The following is a 15,973-nucleotide window of genomic DNA, read 5'->3' as shown; positions in this document are numbered from 1 at the left end:
TTATGTATCCGGGTCCTCACCCAAAACTCAAGAGTCTTTTGGTGGACTTCCTCTGGTTTCAGATCAGGCCCTGTGACCAGCTCTTGACCTGCCTCACGGCGGAGAGGCTCAGTGCGAAGGGGGGAGCAGAGACTCAGGGCAGGAGGGTGCTGCGCTAAGAGGGGGAGCACCGCAAGCAAGAAACACCAAACATTCTGCAGCAAAACGAGGGGGAGCTGGAGCTCACGGAACCGAGGGGCTCATTGCTGACATACAGGTTTGGGAATCTGCCAGAGGTCAGACCCTGTTTAAGTGCCAGAAAGCTGTTTTGGTCACTGGCTACTAACAAGGGGATCATTCTGGCAAAATTCAAAGCAAACCTCTGCGCCTGACCAGCTAAAGCACAGGGACAAAGATCAAAAGGTCTGTTCAAAATCAGCAGAGCAGAAGGGGACAGTCTCACCGACAGCTCTCCCCCAGCACTTGCTAGTGTTCACACATTACGATATGAACGATAAATGGCTGGAGGTCACAGACAGTTTGTGCTTTCCCCCAGCTTGCCAAGGAGGTGCACGACCAGTTTCTGCAGGGCTTCAGCCCGGACCACCGAGATGCGTAGCACTTCCTCGTGGTTGGCTTTCTCTTGGCTGTTGTAGCTCATCACCACTTTGTTGGTGATGAGGGAGATCCCAAGGACTCGGAGGCCACAGTGCCTGGCTACAATTACTTCTGGGACAGTGCTCATGCCTATGGTAGGAGAGGAAAGGACCAGGATGAGTCAGGATTTGTACCAAAACAAGATCTCTCCAAGGCTGCAAACCACAATCCTACCTTCAGCGCGTGCCCTTGTCTCATTCCCCCACAGCTCTCTGTTTCTGAGCTACGTAATAGTTAAAGGCTGCGATACTTGTAAGGCTGTAATAGCTGTAGCACTACAGTTACAACCCTGCTCGGCACAATAACCCCCCCACATTTGATTCCTGCGCGCTACGTCTCTCTCCCCAAGACGTGTCAGACTGCTTGCAGCCTTGCTAAGAGAAGTACTGATGGGCTGTGTCATTTGGCTTTTCTCTTCCTCGGCTAAAAAAAAGCTATCGCAAAGAAAAACGTCTTTGTGGGAAGCTGAGCTCCTTTCCTCACACACAATGAATCTGCAGATATTAATGAACAGACTTCCACAAGCCAGGGGTCAAGTTGGAAGAATCATATGGATCATGACGCTTACCTTCCTCGTACGCAGTTGGGAAGGTATCCATAATTACCATCCCTAAATAACCAAGACTCTTATGGAGGGCTGCTTTGTAGGGAAGAGGCACAGTGAAAATCCTTACAGTGCCAGAATTTTATAAAAATATTAGAAGAGGACTTTATTTCTGATTGGGCCCCACTCAGTCCTGCTGAAGTCGAGCCATCTGAGCGTGGGAGACTTGCGTTTGGGAAACAAACACAACACTGTGCTGGGATCCCTGCCCTGGGCAGCCATAAGCACAGACTTACACAGATCCATCCTAGGAGCTGCACTAAGCCACTGCAGAACTAAGCAAAAATACACAGAGCTCATTTCTCTAGGCCCAGGACACTGAGACAGAGGAGTCAAAGACTGAAGAAAGTCAGCCTTGAGCAGAATGAACCGTTTAAATCCATGTGCCAAAGCAACCCTACCAGCCCAGCCCGGCAGCTTACCTACAGCATCCGCTCCCAGCGCCTGCAGCATGCGGCACTCGGCAACGGTTTCATAGCAGGGACCGGCCAGCAGACAGTACACTCCTTCTTGGATGAAGCTCAGAAAGCCCAGCTCCTGTGCGCTCTCCATCGCCAAGCTGAGCAGATCTTGTTCATAAGCATCTGACATGCAGGGAAACCTCACTCCAAACCTGCAAGGCAGTAAAGGGCACAGCCACGCTGATATTGCTACCGCTACCTCCCCTCCATCAGAGTTCAGGGATGCTCCCTCCCCTCCATCAGAGTTCAGGGATGCTCATCCTTTGGAGAAAAGGGAAATGTTAAGGGCAGACCTGCCACAGATGCAGTCTGTCTCATCCCGGCCTCATCGTCAGGTACTTCTGCCATCATGAGAGCCCTGCTAGATCTAATCACCCCAAACCCTCAGCATGCAGAGGTCACGGCTTTTGGAAGGTCTGGCACTGTGTTCCTACCACACAAACCCTTTGGGAACGGTCTTTCCAAGGACTCCTGTCTCCAGGCAGCACTGATGGCCAATACTCTCTCTCTCCCCCCCAATAACTGCCCGTGGTGACTTTTAAATATTGCCCAGACAGTTCCTGCCCTTTGCTTCTCCTGCACAATGGCTTGCAGACAGGCTCCCTGTGGCACCAAGTCCCAAAGGCTGTCCCCAGCGAGGGGGTTCGAGCAGGGCCCGAGGAAGCATCAGTTATTACATTTAAAGCTCATCGCAGCAGGCAGCTACTAAACCAGGCTCACGGCCAGGGATGCCCTGTACCACAACAGCAAGGGCTGTCCCATCCCCGCATTGACACCCACGTGCTTGAAACAGAAACAGAGTTGGATGCACTGGACAAATCACATGAGATTTGAGTCTTTCCCCCTAACTGTCTACATTAGACCAGTTTGAAGGGCCTCAAGAAATTACTTTCTCAGGAAGGCAGGTGAAAAAAGCTTGCTAGTCAGAAAACGCATCCCAGGAAAGAGCATCCAGTTCCGCATTTGGTTCCTGGCACAGCAAGATCACACCAAGCACAAGCTTGGAGACTCTTCTAGGACAGAAGTGCAATCCAATTGCCCATTTGAGGTGCCCCAGTAAGTTCTGCCTGCCCCTCAGCTGCCCGACCAGAGCACACACACGTCCTGTAGGTCTTACATTGCACCCGCCAGCCCCAGAGAATAGGTATTGGATACTCAGCAGAGCATCAGATGGTATTAGATGTCTACGTTTAGACAACGGCATCCCATTCCAGGTGTCCTCCTCTGCAGGGAAATGGGGAGAGTAGCACATGTTGGAGCTCCGGGCTGTATTTTAGGTAGCCTTCATCCTGTGCTTCAAGGCTGGGTCTCTTGCTTGCTTTGGATCTTAAGATAACAGCTCAGTCCTGTTCCTGACTGAGCAAATTCTACTATTGACTCAAGGAGAGCCGAAGGAGATGGCCAAGACTGGTGTGCTGCTGCTGAGGAAATCTGGAAAATAAACTCCCAGCCATGTTTACCGACTCAGTTCAGTAGGGGTGGACCAGGTCCCTCATCTAGGCTATTAAAGCTCCTGCTTGTTTTCATGTTCTTCCAGCTGAATGTTTAGGGCAGTAGGTGGTTTATTTTACATTGAAAATCACTAAAATGTTATATAAATAAAAAACAAACTTTCCCATCTGGTCTAAGGTAATAAGTATTCATCACTGTGAAAATTGCTTCTCTTTCCTGAAGGATGGCCAGCAATGCGGAAGCCAATCTCTAATTTATTAAATTCAGTCCTCAGATTCTTGCAGTATATCCCCTTTCCACATCACTTCATTGCCTCTAGTTTTACTCTGTTGTGCTTAGATAAATCCTTCCTGGTGGCTGAGCTGGACTGGATTTTAGGAGGATTTTGCTCAGCTAAAACTCTGCAATACTTCGAAAGCTGATTCATAAAGACCTTTTGCCCATTTTGATGCCTTGGTCAGCAGCACAAAAGTCACCTCCCAGAGCACTGCAGCGTCCACCGGGAAGCTGCTTTTGGGAGGCAATAAGGCAGCTATGCTGCCTTTGAATGTTGTCCAGATGCAGTTATTGTTTGACTGGCATTTCTCCTCCTGTTCCAGAGCAATTACGCAAGTCCAGAGAGCTTTCAACACTCCTCCATGTGGCTTCTGTGCTTTTGATCATTCCTTCCTTCAACCCACACCAATACCTATGAAGACGTAAAGATGTTCCACTTCAGATGGGTACTGTCCTCTTGCCATTTGAATCTCAGAACAGTGAGACAGTTGCTAGCACCTTTCGGATTTGTTCAGAAGGAGAAGCCAGGTCTGGCATTACGTCAGGAAGGAACTAACTGTAACTGGAAGCCAGGCAGACCACCATACTCTCAGCCAGAACTTTCTTTTTGGAAAGATCCCAGGACAGTTCAGATGCCTGCCCTGCAAACTTGTCCTTTTTTCAAGATGAAGGTACCAGCCCAACAACGAATTTAATCATCTTGTTATCTGAACTCACTCTTTGCTCATAAACTACCACCTCCTTCACCACCTCTGTTGCCTGTCCTCTGGCTTCACACACCTGGCTTTCATTTTGCTTCTCTCCTGCCAGCTTGGTTAGGAAATAATTCTTGCTACTGTTATCTCCTTATCACAATCCAGCCTCTTTCTTTCCTGCCATAAGGCTCTGACAGCCCTGGATCTTTACTGCTTCCATGTTGACTTTCCTGACACCTGATGTGCTCTCCTTCGCTCAGCCTGAATCTCCAGTGGATGTGTCCTCATGCTCTTTTTAGCCCCATTTGAAAGCCGAGGGGCTTGTTTTTGTAACTACTGGCCCATCTGGCACACCCCTCTCAGTGCTATGACCTCGCTGGTGCTGGTTACCTTCCACCCTACCAGTCTGATGGTGCCTTGGAAGGGTTTTAGGATCATAGATTAATTCAGGTTGGAAGTGACCTCAAGGTCATCTAGTCCAACCTCCTGCTCAAACCAACTCTATGTCTGGTGGCAACAGCAGTGCAGGGGTGAGAATGTGTTACAAGCCCCTCCGTGCACCATCCATAGGGTAAAGATCCTGCTACACAGCTAGTATAGGAATTTCCCAGCTCAACCAGCAGCAGGTCGCTCTCGTAGATCTAGAGGTCTCCCAAGAGGCTGCCAAGCCAACCACCTCTCATCAGACTGATGCCTTCAGTGAGTACATGATGTTAACAAAGGCACACCAGTTTAACAACCTGGATACAAGGGTGGTTATCAGGAGATTTAGAGGTTTTATCTTTGCTCTGCTATCAACTTACTGCCTGGCCTCTGTTGTACCAGTTCCATCACACCAGAAACGGCTGTTGATAAATGCAGGCTGGAGACACTGCAGTTCACCAGATTGCTCAATTAAGAGGAACTAGCAGAGAGAGGGACTGACAAGAAGAGACAGCAGCGAGTCTCTTTAGCAGACGGAACGGCTGGCCATGTCAGGAGAAGGATCAGAAGCCTACTTTTATAAAACAAAACCTTCTGGAGGTTTGTGAATAAACTCCTTATAGGCTTGTAAGAGTAAGCAACAGCCAAGGAAGCGTGCTTGGGGAAGGCAGGGCAGGTGGCACAGCACACACAGCTATTGCTTTAACTTTTCCCTCGTGGGTATCTGGAGCCAAACCAGTAAATATTTGCCAGCAGGCACAACTGGCAGTCCCAGCCTGCGCCTGGACAAAGAAAGGCTTAATCGGTAACATGGAGCTGATGCCTTCTTACCTCTCATCGTTTGGTCCACGTAGTGGATTCTGCCCTCCCAAGCCAAACATGCTGATGTGATCTCTAATGAACATGATGTCCCCCACTTGGAAGTGGGGATTCAGTCCCCCAGCAGCATTTGTGACAATCAAGATCTCCACCCCCAGGAGAAAGAAGACCCTGATGGGAAAGGTGACCTGCAAGAACCAAAGGCATATACACAATGAATATCGCAATTCATTGACAGCTACTACTACTACGTTTGTAGTAGCGCAATTTGTGGACAGCTTACATGATGCAGAGAAGGGTCTATATGAGGCTACAAGGAGACAAAACAACTTCTGCAATTTTAAGTTTTCCTCTAATTTAAATTGAAAGAATTTTCATGTTTTTTAAACATATTAAAAACTAATCTTGAAATGAATACCATTAAAATTCAAGCCCACATTTCCCACAGTTGCACTAAGGTCAAATAAACGCAGTACAAAAAGAATACACAGATCATTTTTCCTTGCTGCCAAGGTCTTGCAGAGATCAAACCACTGTGCTGATTGAAGTAACTACTTATGCACATGGACTTGGACTGTAATTGATAAAGCAGCTTTTTACAGCAGTGATGCATTTCACAGAAGCATAGAGATTATTTTATTCATTTCATTTTATTCATGTTAGTTCACTTCAGTGACCTGCTTATCCAAAGTTAAGCAACAATTGGGAACTGGAAAAAAATTGAAAAAGTTTGATTTTGAGGAGTCAAGAAGGAATCGGAATGATATCTGCTACCTCTAAAATGCTAAAGAAGCTGTGAGCAGAATATGTCCTAACTATGGACATCACTTCTTTAAGAAATGAGTTAATTGTAATAGACAATCATGTTTTGATAAAGCCAGGTTTTTATCAAGTGCATTTTAAATAGTTTTTCTCTAAAAAGTTGAGTGGTGCCAAGCATTACAGTTTATATCCAAATGCAAACTGACCTCAGCCACAATAAAACCTCAAAGCTATCCAAATAAAAAAAGAACAGACAAAACTATCAGTCAGTAAATAAGAAATATTATTGGTGTTTCCAATGGAAATGTACATACATGCATGTTAGGTAATACTTGAATATTCAGATAGTTCTATATGTTAACTGGGAGAGTATACCAAGTTACACTAGTCAGGGAGTTTTTTCTGGGGAAAAAAAAGCTGTAAACTATACAAATGCAAAAGAAGATTAAAATAGATTATTCTTATCACTCAGTTTCCTGATTGCTGATTTAAATCATGATTAAAATGACAGAGTTAAACTATGTAAATCCATCTGCCTTGTACGATATGCTATTTTGCCCTGCAAGCACAGCAGGGCTAGCCACTTTGTACGGCTGCACAGCATCAGCTTCACCTAGCAGAAGCTGACTACCTCTCAGTTTGAACTCCCAGTTTTATTTTGGGGGGAGAAATCTAAAATCTAAGCAAGATTCATTGCAAGAGCGATGTAAGTTCATTGCAAGAGCTAACCTCCTGCAGCTAGATATCAAAGCAGGCAGTCACTTTTGCATCTTTTACAACATATCTCCCTCTACGTGAATGATTTTCTTAAGGAGAACTCACCGTGCTGACAGAGTATCCTTCATAATAGTGGAAACGTCCCTGCATACACACGCAGGGCTGTCCGTTCAGCTCCCCAAACACCAATCTGCCAACATGCCCTGCAACTGGAAATTAATAGAGTCTCATTTTAGTTACAGGTCTCGAGGTCTTTGACTTTAGAGGGATTTGTCAGTTGATGATTATGCATTACAGCGGGGCCAAGTACTGCGAAACCGGGAGCTGAAAGCTAAATAAATACCACAGCACAGAAATACGTAGGGTTTTTTTACTGTGAACACACATTTCACCACCGAGGGACTGGTTCGCAGACCAATGCCCAGTGGTGCACGTTGACTTGAGTATCTCACTCTAAGGCTATTGCAGGCTGCCGACGGATGGGATGCTGATGCCCTGGGTTGTGCTAACCTGTGCTCCGCGGGAAGTGAGGGATGTCCTCATACGGAAAGACTGTCTTGTTATCCAACACATCGGCCAGACCTCCCAGTCCCGATCCGCAGATGATGGCAGTCTTCGGGCGCTGGACGGTACGGGCGCGTAACCAATCTGCTGTTTCCTTATACACCTCGTAGCTATTTCTGCAGAAGGAGAACACAGGTCAGTGAGGCTACCAACCCATCCAAAGGACAAGCTTCAAAGGATAAAAGTCCTGAAAAGGTGCAAAGAAAAAGAAATTTCATTAAAACTAAATAGGAGCTTCACTGCTATTATTGAAGATGTTTCACTTTTAATCTCATGTATTTTACCCCTGGCCAGAGGCAAATAATTTGAATCCTCTTTGCTGGTTTCATTCTATAGTGGAAGAATGGCTAATGGTACCTAGATCACAAATGTCACAAGGCATAACCACTCCTGCTTCTGATGGGCTCTGGTCTCTCCCGAGTTACTGAAGGAATGCAAAAGCACAGTTAGACTGGGAAATTGCAGCCTATACGTGTGTGCACAGGGATGTCCAACCTGTGATGGGGAAATACAAGGGGATGGAAGTCCAAGGGCACCTGTACAGCACGGCTGGGATGCTGTGCTGATGAAGGGGTAGATGCTGTCCTCTGCAATAGGCAGACTACTGGGACACGGGGCAAGCATCATCTACAGAGATGGAGAACCCAATCTTCGTAAGTGTTGAGTGCCATCAGCTCCCAGTGCTTCCTTCTGGGGCTGGTAACGCATCTCAAACATCCACCTTCTCAATACCTTGTGGTTTCAGTACAGGAGGCTAAACATGGAGATCTCATTCATCCTCTCCTCTCCCACAGAGTGGGCAGTGGGTCACACCTGCAGTGTAGTCCTAGGCAAGCGGTCCAATGACATCAGTCTACGTCAAAACAGAAATTAAAAACAGGAATTTGGGCTCCTGGGCTTATGCTGTCTGATTTAAGAGGGGCACTGGTCAAATACCTTGGCAAAAAATATGTCTTACCCAGCACTGAGGCTGTCCCATTGCTAGAAGGTGGGACAGAAGTTGGCATTACACTGCCCGTTGCGTATCTGTCTCGTGGGAAGAGAGAGGACTTCAATTTTTAGGCCTGTCAGTCCAGTATTCATCAGATGCCTTAATCACAGTTTTGAAACACAATCAATAGCAGAATAATCCCATAATCCTGTTTCCAATAGGACAATGCAGATATCTTCTGAAAGTCAGTATCAAGGTTGATTGGAAACTCTCTTCAAAAGCAAGGGTACCAACCGTATTTCTTGATAGCGACTCAATCGTTACCATCGATGAGTAGAATTAAAGACGGTATATGGTACATGGGTCATGGAGTGAACCAACACAGGTAGGGGCCGCAGGTTCTCTATATGACAAGCTGATCTGCTTATTAAGGGGTGAGAGAATCAGATACCACGAGGTTGAAGGTGATGTAAAATTGACTGGAGATGCTGATAAGAAGTCACTGTCTGTTTCATGAATGTTTGTTTCTTTTTTTTTTTTAAATCAAGTCTCTTGTTTCCAGAGGTGCAAACCTTAGTCATGCTGTGATCCTGCTGCCTGCAGCCTTAGAGGACATACAGAGAAGCTTTCCAAGTGGTGCTTTACACTCCAGGAGGTCTCGGACCATAGATGAAGAGGATTTGACTGTCAGTGTACAACTGGTTCCTCTAACTGGAGTATCAGATATTCAAATAAAGGATCTCAATCCTATGTTTTTTCTTTCTTCATACTGACAAGGTAAGTAGTTATTGCACAGGTATCTTCTGTAAGCTTTTTCATCTCCTAGCTGTCCAGCTTCTGCTCTAAGTCCTGTCCAATACATCAAACTTACGTTCCTAGTTAGAAATTGTGATGTCAAAAATGCCTGAGTATGTCATAAACTTGCGATTCAATGAGAAGAAATAACCTCCACATGCATGAATTAAAATGAAGAGTCATACTTAGCTGAACTACTTTTCAAAGGAAGAGTCTGGAAATGAGAAAGTTTATTTACCATAACATATTGTTGAATTTTCCAAGTGTACCATGAGCTCCTGAAATACGCAAAAGCTATGAAAGTGACATTAATGAAGCCTACACTTGACTGACTGTATTATCCCTTGCTCCCAGACAAAAGCTTTAAAAGTGCTTTACATACATTAATGAATGATTCCCCCCAATTTCTCCATTGAATAACTGTAATCCTTGTTTAGAAATTAGAGGGAACCGAGAGAATTTAAATTTAATACCCAAGCTTTTGACATACCTCTGGCAGGCATGAGAAAAGAATGAGGTCACCAGGATCTGCTCTTCCTCTTGACCATTAATCCCCTTTTTTTCAGTATTTTTTAAAAAAGGTGCATGCTCCCTTGCAAAATGACATTAAAGAATGGATATTATTCCTATATCCCCAGAAATTTTAGGAGTGTGGGATGAATCCCATTCAATGTCTGCTGAAGACATTGGGATTGACGGAGCTGTGCTGAGTTTGAGGGCATTTTTTTTCCTTCTAAACAGAAGATGTTAAAATATTTCTTGTCCAAAGAAGTAAAACTCCAGTGCTGTGTAACTCTCCTTGCCTGAAAGGAGCTTCAGCGGGTGCGTAGGGGCCTTGCAGGGCCCTCTCCGTCCAAAGGCTTGGGACACGTCAGAGCTGTCCCCAGTGCTGAGAGCACAGCGATGCCAAAATTAATCTGCAGTGCCCTGCTTGCAATATTTAGTTTTCAGAAATCTTCCGGATGCAGAGCATCAAAGGGGACCGGTAGGCACAGATAATTTCTGAACGCAAAGGAGATACCTGCTCAGCGGGAGCGGAGGGGGAGTTTGACCTATGGGTCACCAAACGCAACATTTAGCCTAGGACTGCATGAGCCCGAGGTCTGTGGAAGCTTTTTGACAGCCGGAATTAATACATGTAGCACAAAGCCCCCTGTAGCTACTCGTCTCCAACAATGCACACCTAATAATAGTGCTCAGTAGCATCGCTTTGGATTAAATCACAGGATCAGCTGAAAACACAATCCCCTTTATTGTGATTCCTGTCACCCACTGGAGAAACGCATCTGTTGCAAAACACAGGACTGTCAGTGATGGCAGATCTTTTATGGCATGAAAAAAACCCACCCTCATTACGCTTCTAAGTTGGTTGAAAGCAAATCCATGTAAAAAGCAAACATATCCCAAAAAACAGATAAAGCATTATGTTTCAGAGGGGCATACCGCCATACCTATTCGCAGCGTATGCCTCTCCACACCACAATATTTGCCTCTTCTGGCTCATAACCTCTGCCAAGGTCACCTGCTCATTGCCATATTTCATAATACCAGCACCTGACACAGGCAGATGGCCAGATTCCTCTTCAATAATAAGATGTTTACTTCTGAGCAGCCCTTGTCTGACATTTATTGAGTGCCCAGGAGGAAGAAAACAAGGCGAGGAAAAGCGATGCAATTTCGCTAGCCCCTTCCAGCTTGGATGTCTGTGCATCCCCTGTTTCACAGCACCTTACCTGTCTTCCTCAGCATAGGCCATCCTCCTCCTCTCCGGTTAACCGAAAGAAGGGGATGGTTGCTGGAAATGGAGCTGCAGGGTTTTATTTGACCAAAGAGCAGAGGCCCATTGAACCTGCAGAAGCTGCTGCTGTCTCTGGCAGTGAGTCAGGGAGGTGTGTCCCAGCTTCTCTCTGCTTTCCCCTGAGCATCTCTAATCCCCGAGTAGGAGGGGCATGTTCAGGACATCTGCTTTTCTGGTCTCACCTCCCATGACACATATGCTCTAGAGCTCCGCAGAAAGCTTACACGCACGCACACACACTTTATAATGCAGATTAAGCCTAGAAAGTTCACATGCGCGCACACAACTTTTCAGCAGCCGCCCAGAGAGGAGCGGCTGACAACGGATCTGCATAGATTTGCACGCTCCTGCGTCAACTGGGAACCAGCTAGCAGCTGGAGTCACCCGCTCCTTTGCAATTCAAAGCCCTGGGAGCGTGGCACGAGCTCACTGGGAGCGTGCAGACTCTGCGAGATGACCCGCACCACCTACTACTGCAACAACCGACGAGACTTTTCCGTATCTCACATCGTGCTCTTCCCATTCATTCATGGCAACCAGAGGCAGCATCCCATTAGCTCCCCCCAGTTTTTTTGTTCACATTTAATTGCCTCACCCATTTCAAAAGGAAATACTGCCTTGAGATATGCTAAACCTCTGTTCAGCTGATTACATTATGGAAGACCCAGGACAAAATCGGGGGCCCCACCATCTGCCCCTCTAATTTTAGCTTTGTTTTATATGGAAATAAAGCTTAAAACAGCCTTGTCATATGGGTCTGTCTGTGCAACAGTGTCTGATCCCGACATCCGATGTGAACCACATTTTACAGAGCCATAGATGTTTCCAAGACAACAGAATGCCAACAAAAATTTTATGAAAATTGGTGAGGAGTAGAGACTTTACGTGCCCCAGGTGGAAGGCTACAGCTACAACAGGCACTCATAGGTTACTAGAGCCAGAAAGGCCACATGGCAATAGAATTTATAAATATCCCAATGAAGGGAGAAAACCTTGATCAGTGCTTGTCAATTCCTAGACAAATTAGCCAGACAAAAAAACAACTTAGAAAATTGGGCTACACCAGCTTCAGGTCTCACAATATTTCTTATTACTTGTTATTATTCTTATTAATAATATTTATTATTATTCATGTTTGCTTGTTGTTCTTGAAGATCCCACATCAAACATCCCCTTGGTTGCCCCAGGAAACTCTCTCAGAGAACTTCAAAGTCAAACAAGGTAATAAATGCAGCTAGAAAAACCTGGGCATTTTTAGAGAGAGCGCTACTTCACACTGGAAAGCAGAAACCCACAGTGTCCCCCTCGACCCCGGCACAGGCTGTGAGTCCGTAACAACCAGCAGGATTTAGGCATCACGTGTAGCAGCGAGTTCTGTTGATAACAGGTATTTGTTGAGATACAATTGGCACTGAAGAAACAAAAAATGGATCTGAACAGAAACCGTAAGTGCCCTTTCCCCTCAAGTTCTTGACCTTCTCCCTTTCTTTCTCATGTTCACACTTCCACTTCTGATTTACTTTCCCTTCGAAACTTAAAATGCCTCTTCTACAAAGATCAGTGGGTATGCGTGCTGCCACTTCAGGAATCAGTGGTACCTTGCCGCACTGGCATGGTGCGCCCTGCTCTCAGTTTGCTGGGGGCAACGGAAAATCAGCATTAAGGACCTAAGATTGCTCTATCACCTTCCCTTCTATCTCCTCTTTCTCATTTTGTTTTTACCATTTTCTCCTTTTTCAGATACACCTCCTTTTTGTCATTCTCTCTCATTCTTGCCTTTCTGAACCTTAGCCATCTCTGCCTCTGCAGTGTATATTCTTCTTTCCCTTCAGCATTGTTTTTCTATACAAAACACAATATGCTGATAGCAGAGATGCCTTTAGGTAGATTTAACTGCATCAAGTTTAGACACCCTGTGTCTAAAATGGCCCCACACCGCTTGCCTTCCTACACGAGCCAATGTGCCAAAGGGCTCTGCAAGTTACCATCAGCCCAAGCAACATCTGCCTAGAGCCAGGGTCTCAGAGCCGCTTCCCAGCTCCCTCAAGTCTTTTTGTCCTCTGGAAACCCGTGCTCCTCTTGCCAGCACTCAGGACTTCTTTGAAAGCCATTATTTGCTCCCATTAAATTAAATGATAGAGCAATGTTAGGCCCTTAAGGTCGATTTTCCATACAGTTCTTTAGTATCAGCAGAGTTCTGATGCCCCCCAGATATGTTCCCTTCTTTAGCCTTAATCTGATTAGGTTCATTAATCTGATTCTTTTCTGCACAGCAGACGAGAGATCAGACAGCCCGAGAGCTCTTCCCAATTTGTTCTCATCTAAGACAATCTCCTCCCTAGTTTGGATTTACATGGAAAACAGGATTATCGAAAAGGGACCATTTTATCTATCTTTCTGCAGTACCTGTTATTTAACAGCAACAAAAATTACTAGAGTTTTAACCTGTAATGCTGCATTGGCTGGACAAGTACTAGATAAAGGTTCGCCCTACTAGAAAAAAATTATTTGAGCATTGAGGGCATTCATGCCAATAACACTGCACAGAGGAAGAAAAAACTAATTAAGCTTCAGTTCCTGTACAAGTACTCCAAAGCAGATTTATCTAAAAAAATAAGTTATTGAATAGATTGCATAATCCTTATGGAAAAGTATTGACAGTCTTCCATCCTGAAAGAATCTGTCGTCTCTTACTCGTTCTGTATGTATGTGTCTGCAGCAAATTTTATCTATAATCCTGATATCTTATTGACTTGGGTGTCATTCAAGTCCTGTTTCTGTAGCTACAACTTCAACAGCTACAGGATGCAGATACAATCACCAGAAATAATTTTATAACAATTCTTTACATTCCTACAGGAATTTCTATCTAAAGAAGTGTTGTGAAGTATTTTGCAAGCATTTCATCAAAACATTTGATTAATGCTTTAGGGTAAGTCTCCCACTTCCCTGTGTGCTCACGTTATCACAGCATCAAATTCTCTTGTAGTCTTCTCACATTTCCTGCACAGCACTCTTTTGGGAAAGAGAACTGAGCTGCAGAAAGATTAACAGGGTGTCTACACAGCGGAGACAACTTAAGTCAGCCTAGTCCAGGAGAAAGCATCCGCCCAGGGAAGTCCTACAGGCATTATCATGGCCTCAGGGGTGCAGTGCTCACCTTTATCTCTGTCCGGGGGGGCATTTTTCCTTAATTTCTTGTACTTAGAAAAGCTAGGACTCTGCCCCAGTGCTTTGGAGGAAGGTGAAATGGATAAACCCTGGAAAGATTTTGCTTTTCTGCTAATTGCTTAAAGCGCAGGTTCCAGGTCTGACTAAAAAATTACTAAATGTACTGTAAGAACTGATCAGGATTTTTGCAGCAATTTGGAAACTCATTGTTTGAGAAACTCATCATCTGTTTGTATACTGGCTATCCTAGACAGCCACAGGAATGTTAGCAGGAAGGTAAATAAAATCAAATTATATACCAGAAAACTTATTTCCCTACGGATCATTTTAATAGAAATCTCTAGGAAGATCTGCCTGAAGTGATGTGTGCGCTGCTCGTCGTACATCTTCAGGAAAGAGACCTCCGACCATAGGGAACGCAGAAAAGGGATGACCAGGGGAACAGAAAACCAGACGCTCAAAAAGCTTGTCATGGTTAGCTGAGCAAAATGAAAACTAAGCAACGCTCCGATGACAGCCTGAAAATGTTGCCATGGAGGCAGGAGAGATACAGAAACTTAAGACAGGCACCAGGGAGCTGGGGAGATGCGTGTTCAGTTAGGCTAGACGTCACAAAAAAAGCTTTTAGCTACCCAAAAATGTGCAGTCCTGAACAGCCCTCCTGTAATGGCAGTGGGGGAAAAAGGCTTTTAGGGTGGAGATCAGTTGATGTAAAGGGTTGCATGATGTCCACTGGCAGGGAAGCAGACATAATGTTCATAAATTGTACGCCAACTCTGTAAAAACTCACCACCTCTATAAGACTCAGGCAGAAAGAGAAAGCAACTTGACCAAATCCGTGAACAAATGATACCACAGAAATTAGGAAAAGAACAGAAGTGTCCTAAGACCAGCCAACATTTCCATCTTCCAGCTCTAGGAGAGGTGTCGAAAGCTAAAGGATAAGACTGGGGTTGTGGCAATGAAAGCGCTTCTGCCAAGGAACGCAGAGACATGGTATAAAGAAAAGGATCATTTGGGGATTGGAGGGAAGGGATCTGTACCTTCTGAAGGGACAGAAACAGTGCAACAGGGGATCAGCAGTACGTCAGGCTTGGGATGAATGGATGGGCTGTGTGCTGTGAAAGTGCTTTGAGGCAGGCATGAAAATCAGAGAGCTCAGGGGAAAATGTAGTGGAGGGCTGCAACAACAGTTTAGTGAGGATAAGTGGAAAAGAAACCATGGATCCTGGTGGACTAGAGACTACAAAAGGCCAGATACCCCTCTGGCCTACAATAAATAAAAATAACCTGAAAAAAAGAACTAAAACTTGTAAGGAAGAAGGAAGAAATGCTTTCAGGCCTGTCACAGAAGAAAACAATTCCCAAATAGTTAAATGGTACTAAACAGCTATATGTATCACTAATGATTCTTGAAAATAGATATATTCCCCTATTCAACACAGGTAAATACTGTTCATATCCTGGCATCACAGCCAACCGCTGGCCTGGAGCTGTGAGTATGCTTCTCCATAGGGAGAATATGACTTTTCCCTGGGAAGGACACTCACCCATATCGAGACCACACAGGATAAACGTTTATTCTGTTCTGTGATCTGCTTTTCTCTCAATAATCAATAATACTTTCAACACAGTGGAGCTCGAGGGCAGACCTTTCACCAGTCTCCAGGACCCACATTCCTGTTTCCCCAAAACCCCTCTTTGGAAAACACTGCTTTCTGGAGGTCAGCAGGTGAACATACTGTCCCGTGTAGCCATGGTCCATCAGGACATATTTATGCTGTCCCAACAGGATCAATGCTTTCTCATTATCTCATCTGTGGTGCAATAATGCCATAATATTGAATAGTCTATAGGTTTTTCCTTTTA

The 15,973-nt window shown here is 45.1% G+C and overlaps 1 protein-coding gene across 1 annotated transcript; it reads right to left on the bottom strand.

Annotated features, from left to right (window-relative positions):
- Window positions 1–464: 464 nt before the first annotated feature.
- On the bottom strand, window positions 465–15,869 carry PNP (purine nucleoside phosphorylase). Its single transcript, XM_050904227.1, has 6 exons — window positions 15,847–15,869; window positions 7,356–7,519; window positions 6,951–7,054; window positions 5,379–5,554; window positions 1,663–1,853; window positions 465–726 (listed from the first exon to the last, which is right to left on the bottom strand). The coding sequence occupies exons 1-6, from the start codon at window positions 15,867–15,869 to the stop codon at window positions 509–511; spliced, it is 876 nt and encodes a 291-aa protein (XP_050760184.1). The 3' UTR covers window positions 465–508.
- Between the last annotated feature and the right edge of the window lie 104 nt (window positions 15,870–15,973).

This window comes from Gymnogyps californianus, chromosome 12 (genome assembly GCF_018139145.2).
Source record: "Gymnogyps californianus isolate 813 chromosome 12, ASM1813914v2, whole genome shotgun sequence".
Classification (NCBI taxonomy): domain Eukaryota; kingdom Metazoa; phylum Chordata; class Aves; order Accipitriformes; family Cathartidae; genus Gymnogyps; species Gymnogyps californianus.
Note: the sequence above shows the minus strand (reverse complement) of the source record. Positions and strands in the feature narration are given on the sequence as shown.

Coding starts and splice junctions, on each gene's coding strand:
- PNP (XM_050904227.1), bottom strand. CDS start 15,869: ATGGACCATGGCTACACGGGACA. Junction 1,854..5,378: donor CGTGGACCAAACGATGAGAG/GTAAGAAGGCAT, acceptor ACTGCCTTGCAG/GTTTGGAGTGAGGTTTCCCT. Junction 727..1,662: donor GCTGGGAGCGGATGCTGTAG/GTAAGCTGCCGG, acceptor CTCCTACCATAG/GCATGAGCACTGTCCCAGAA.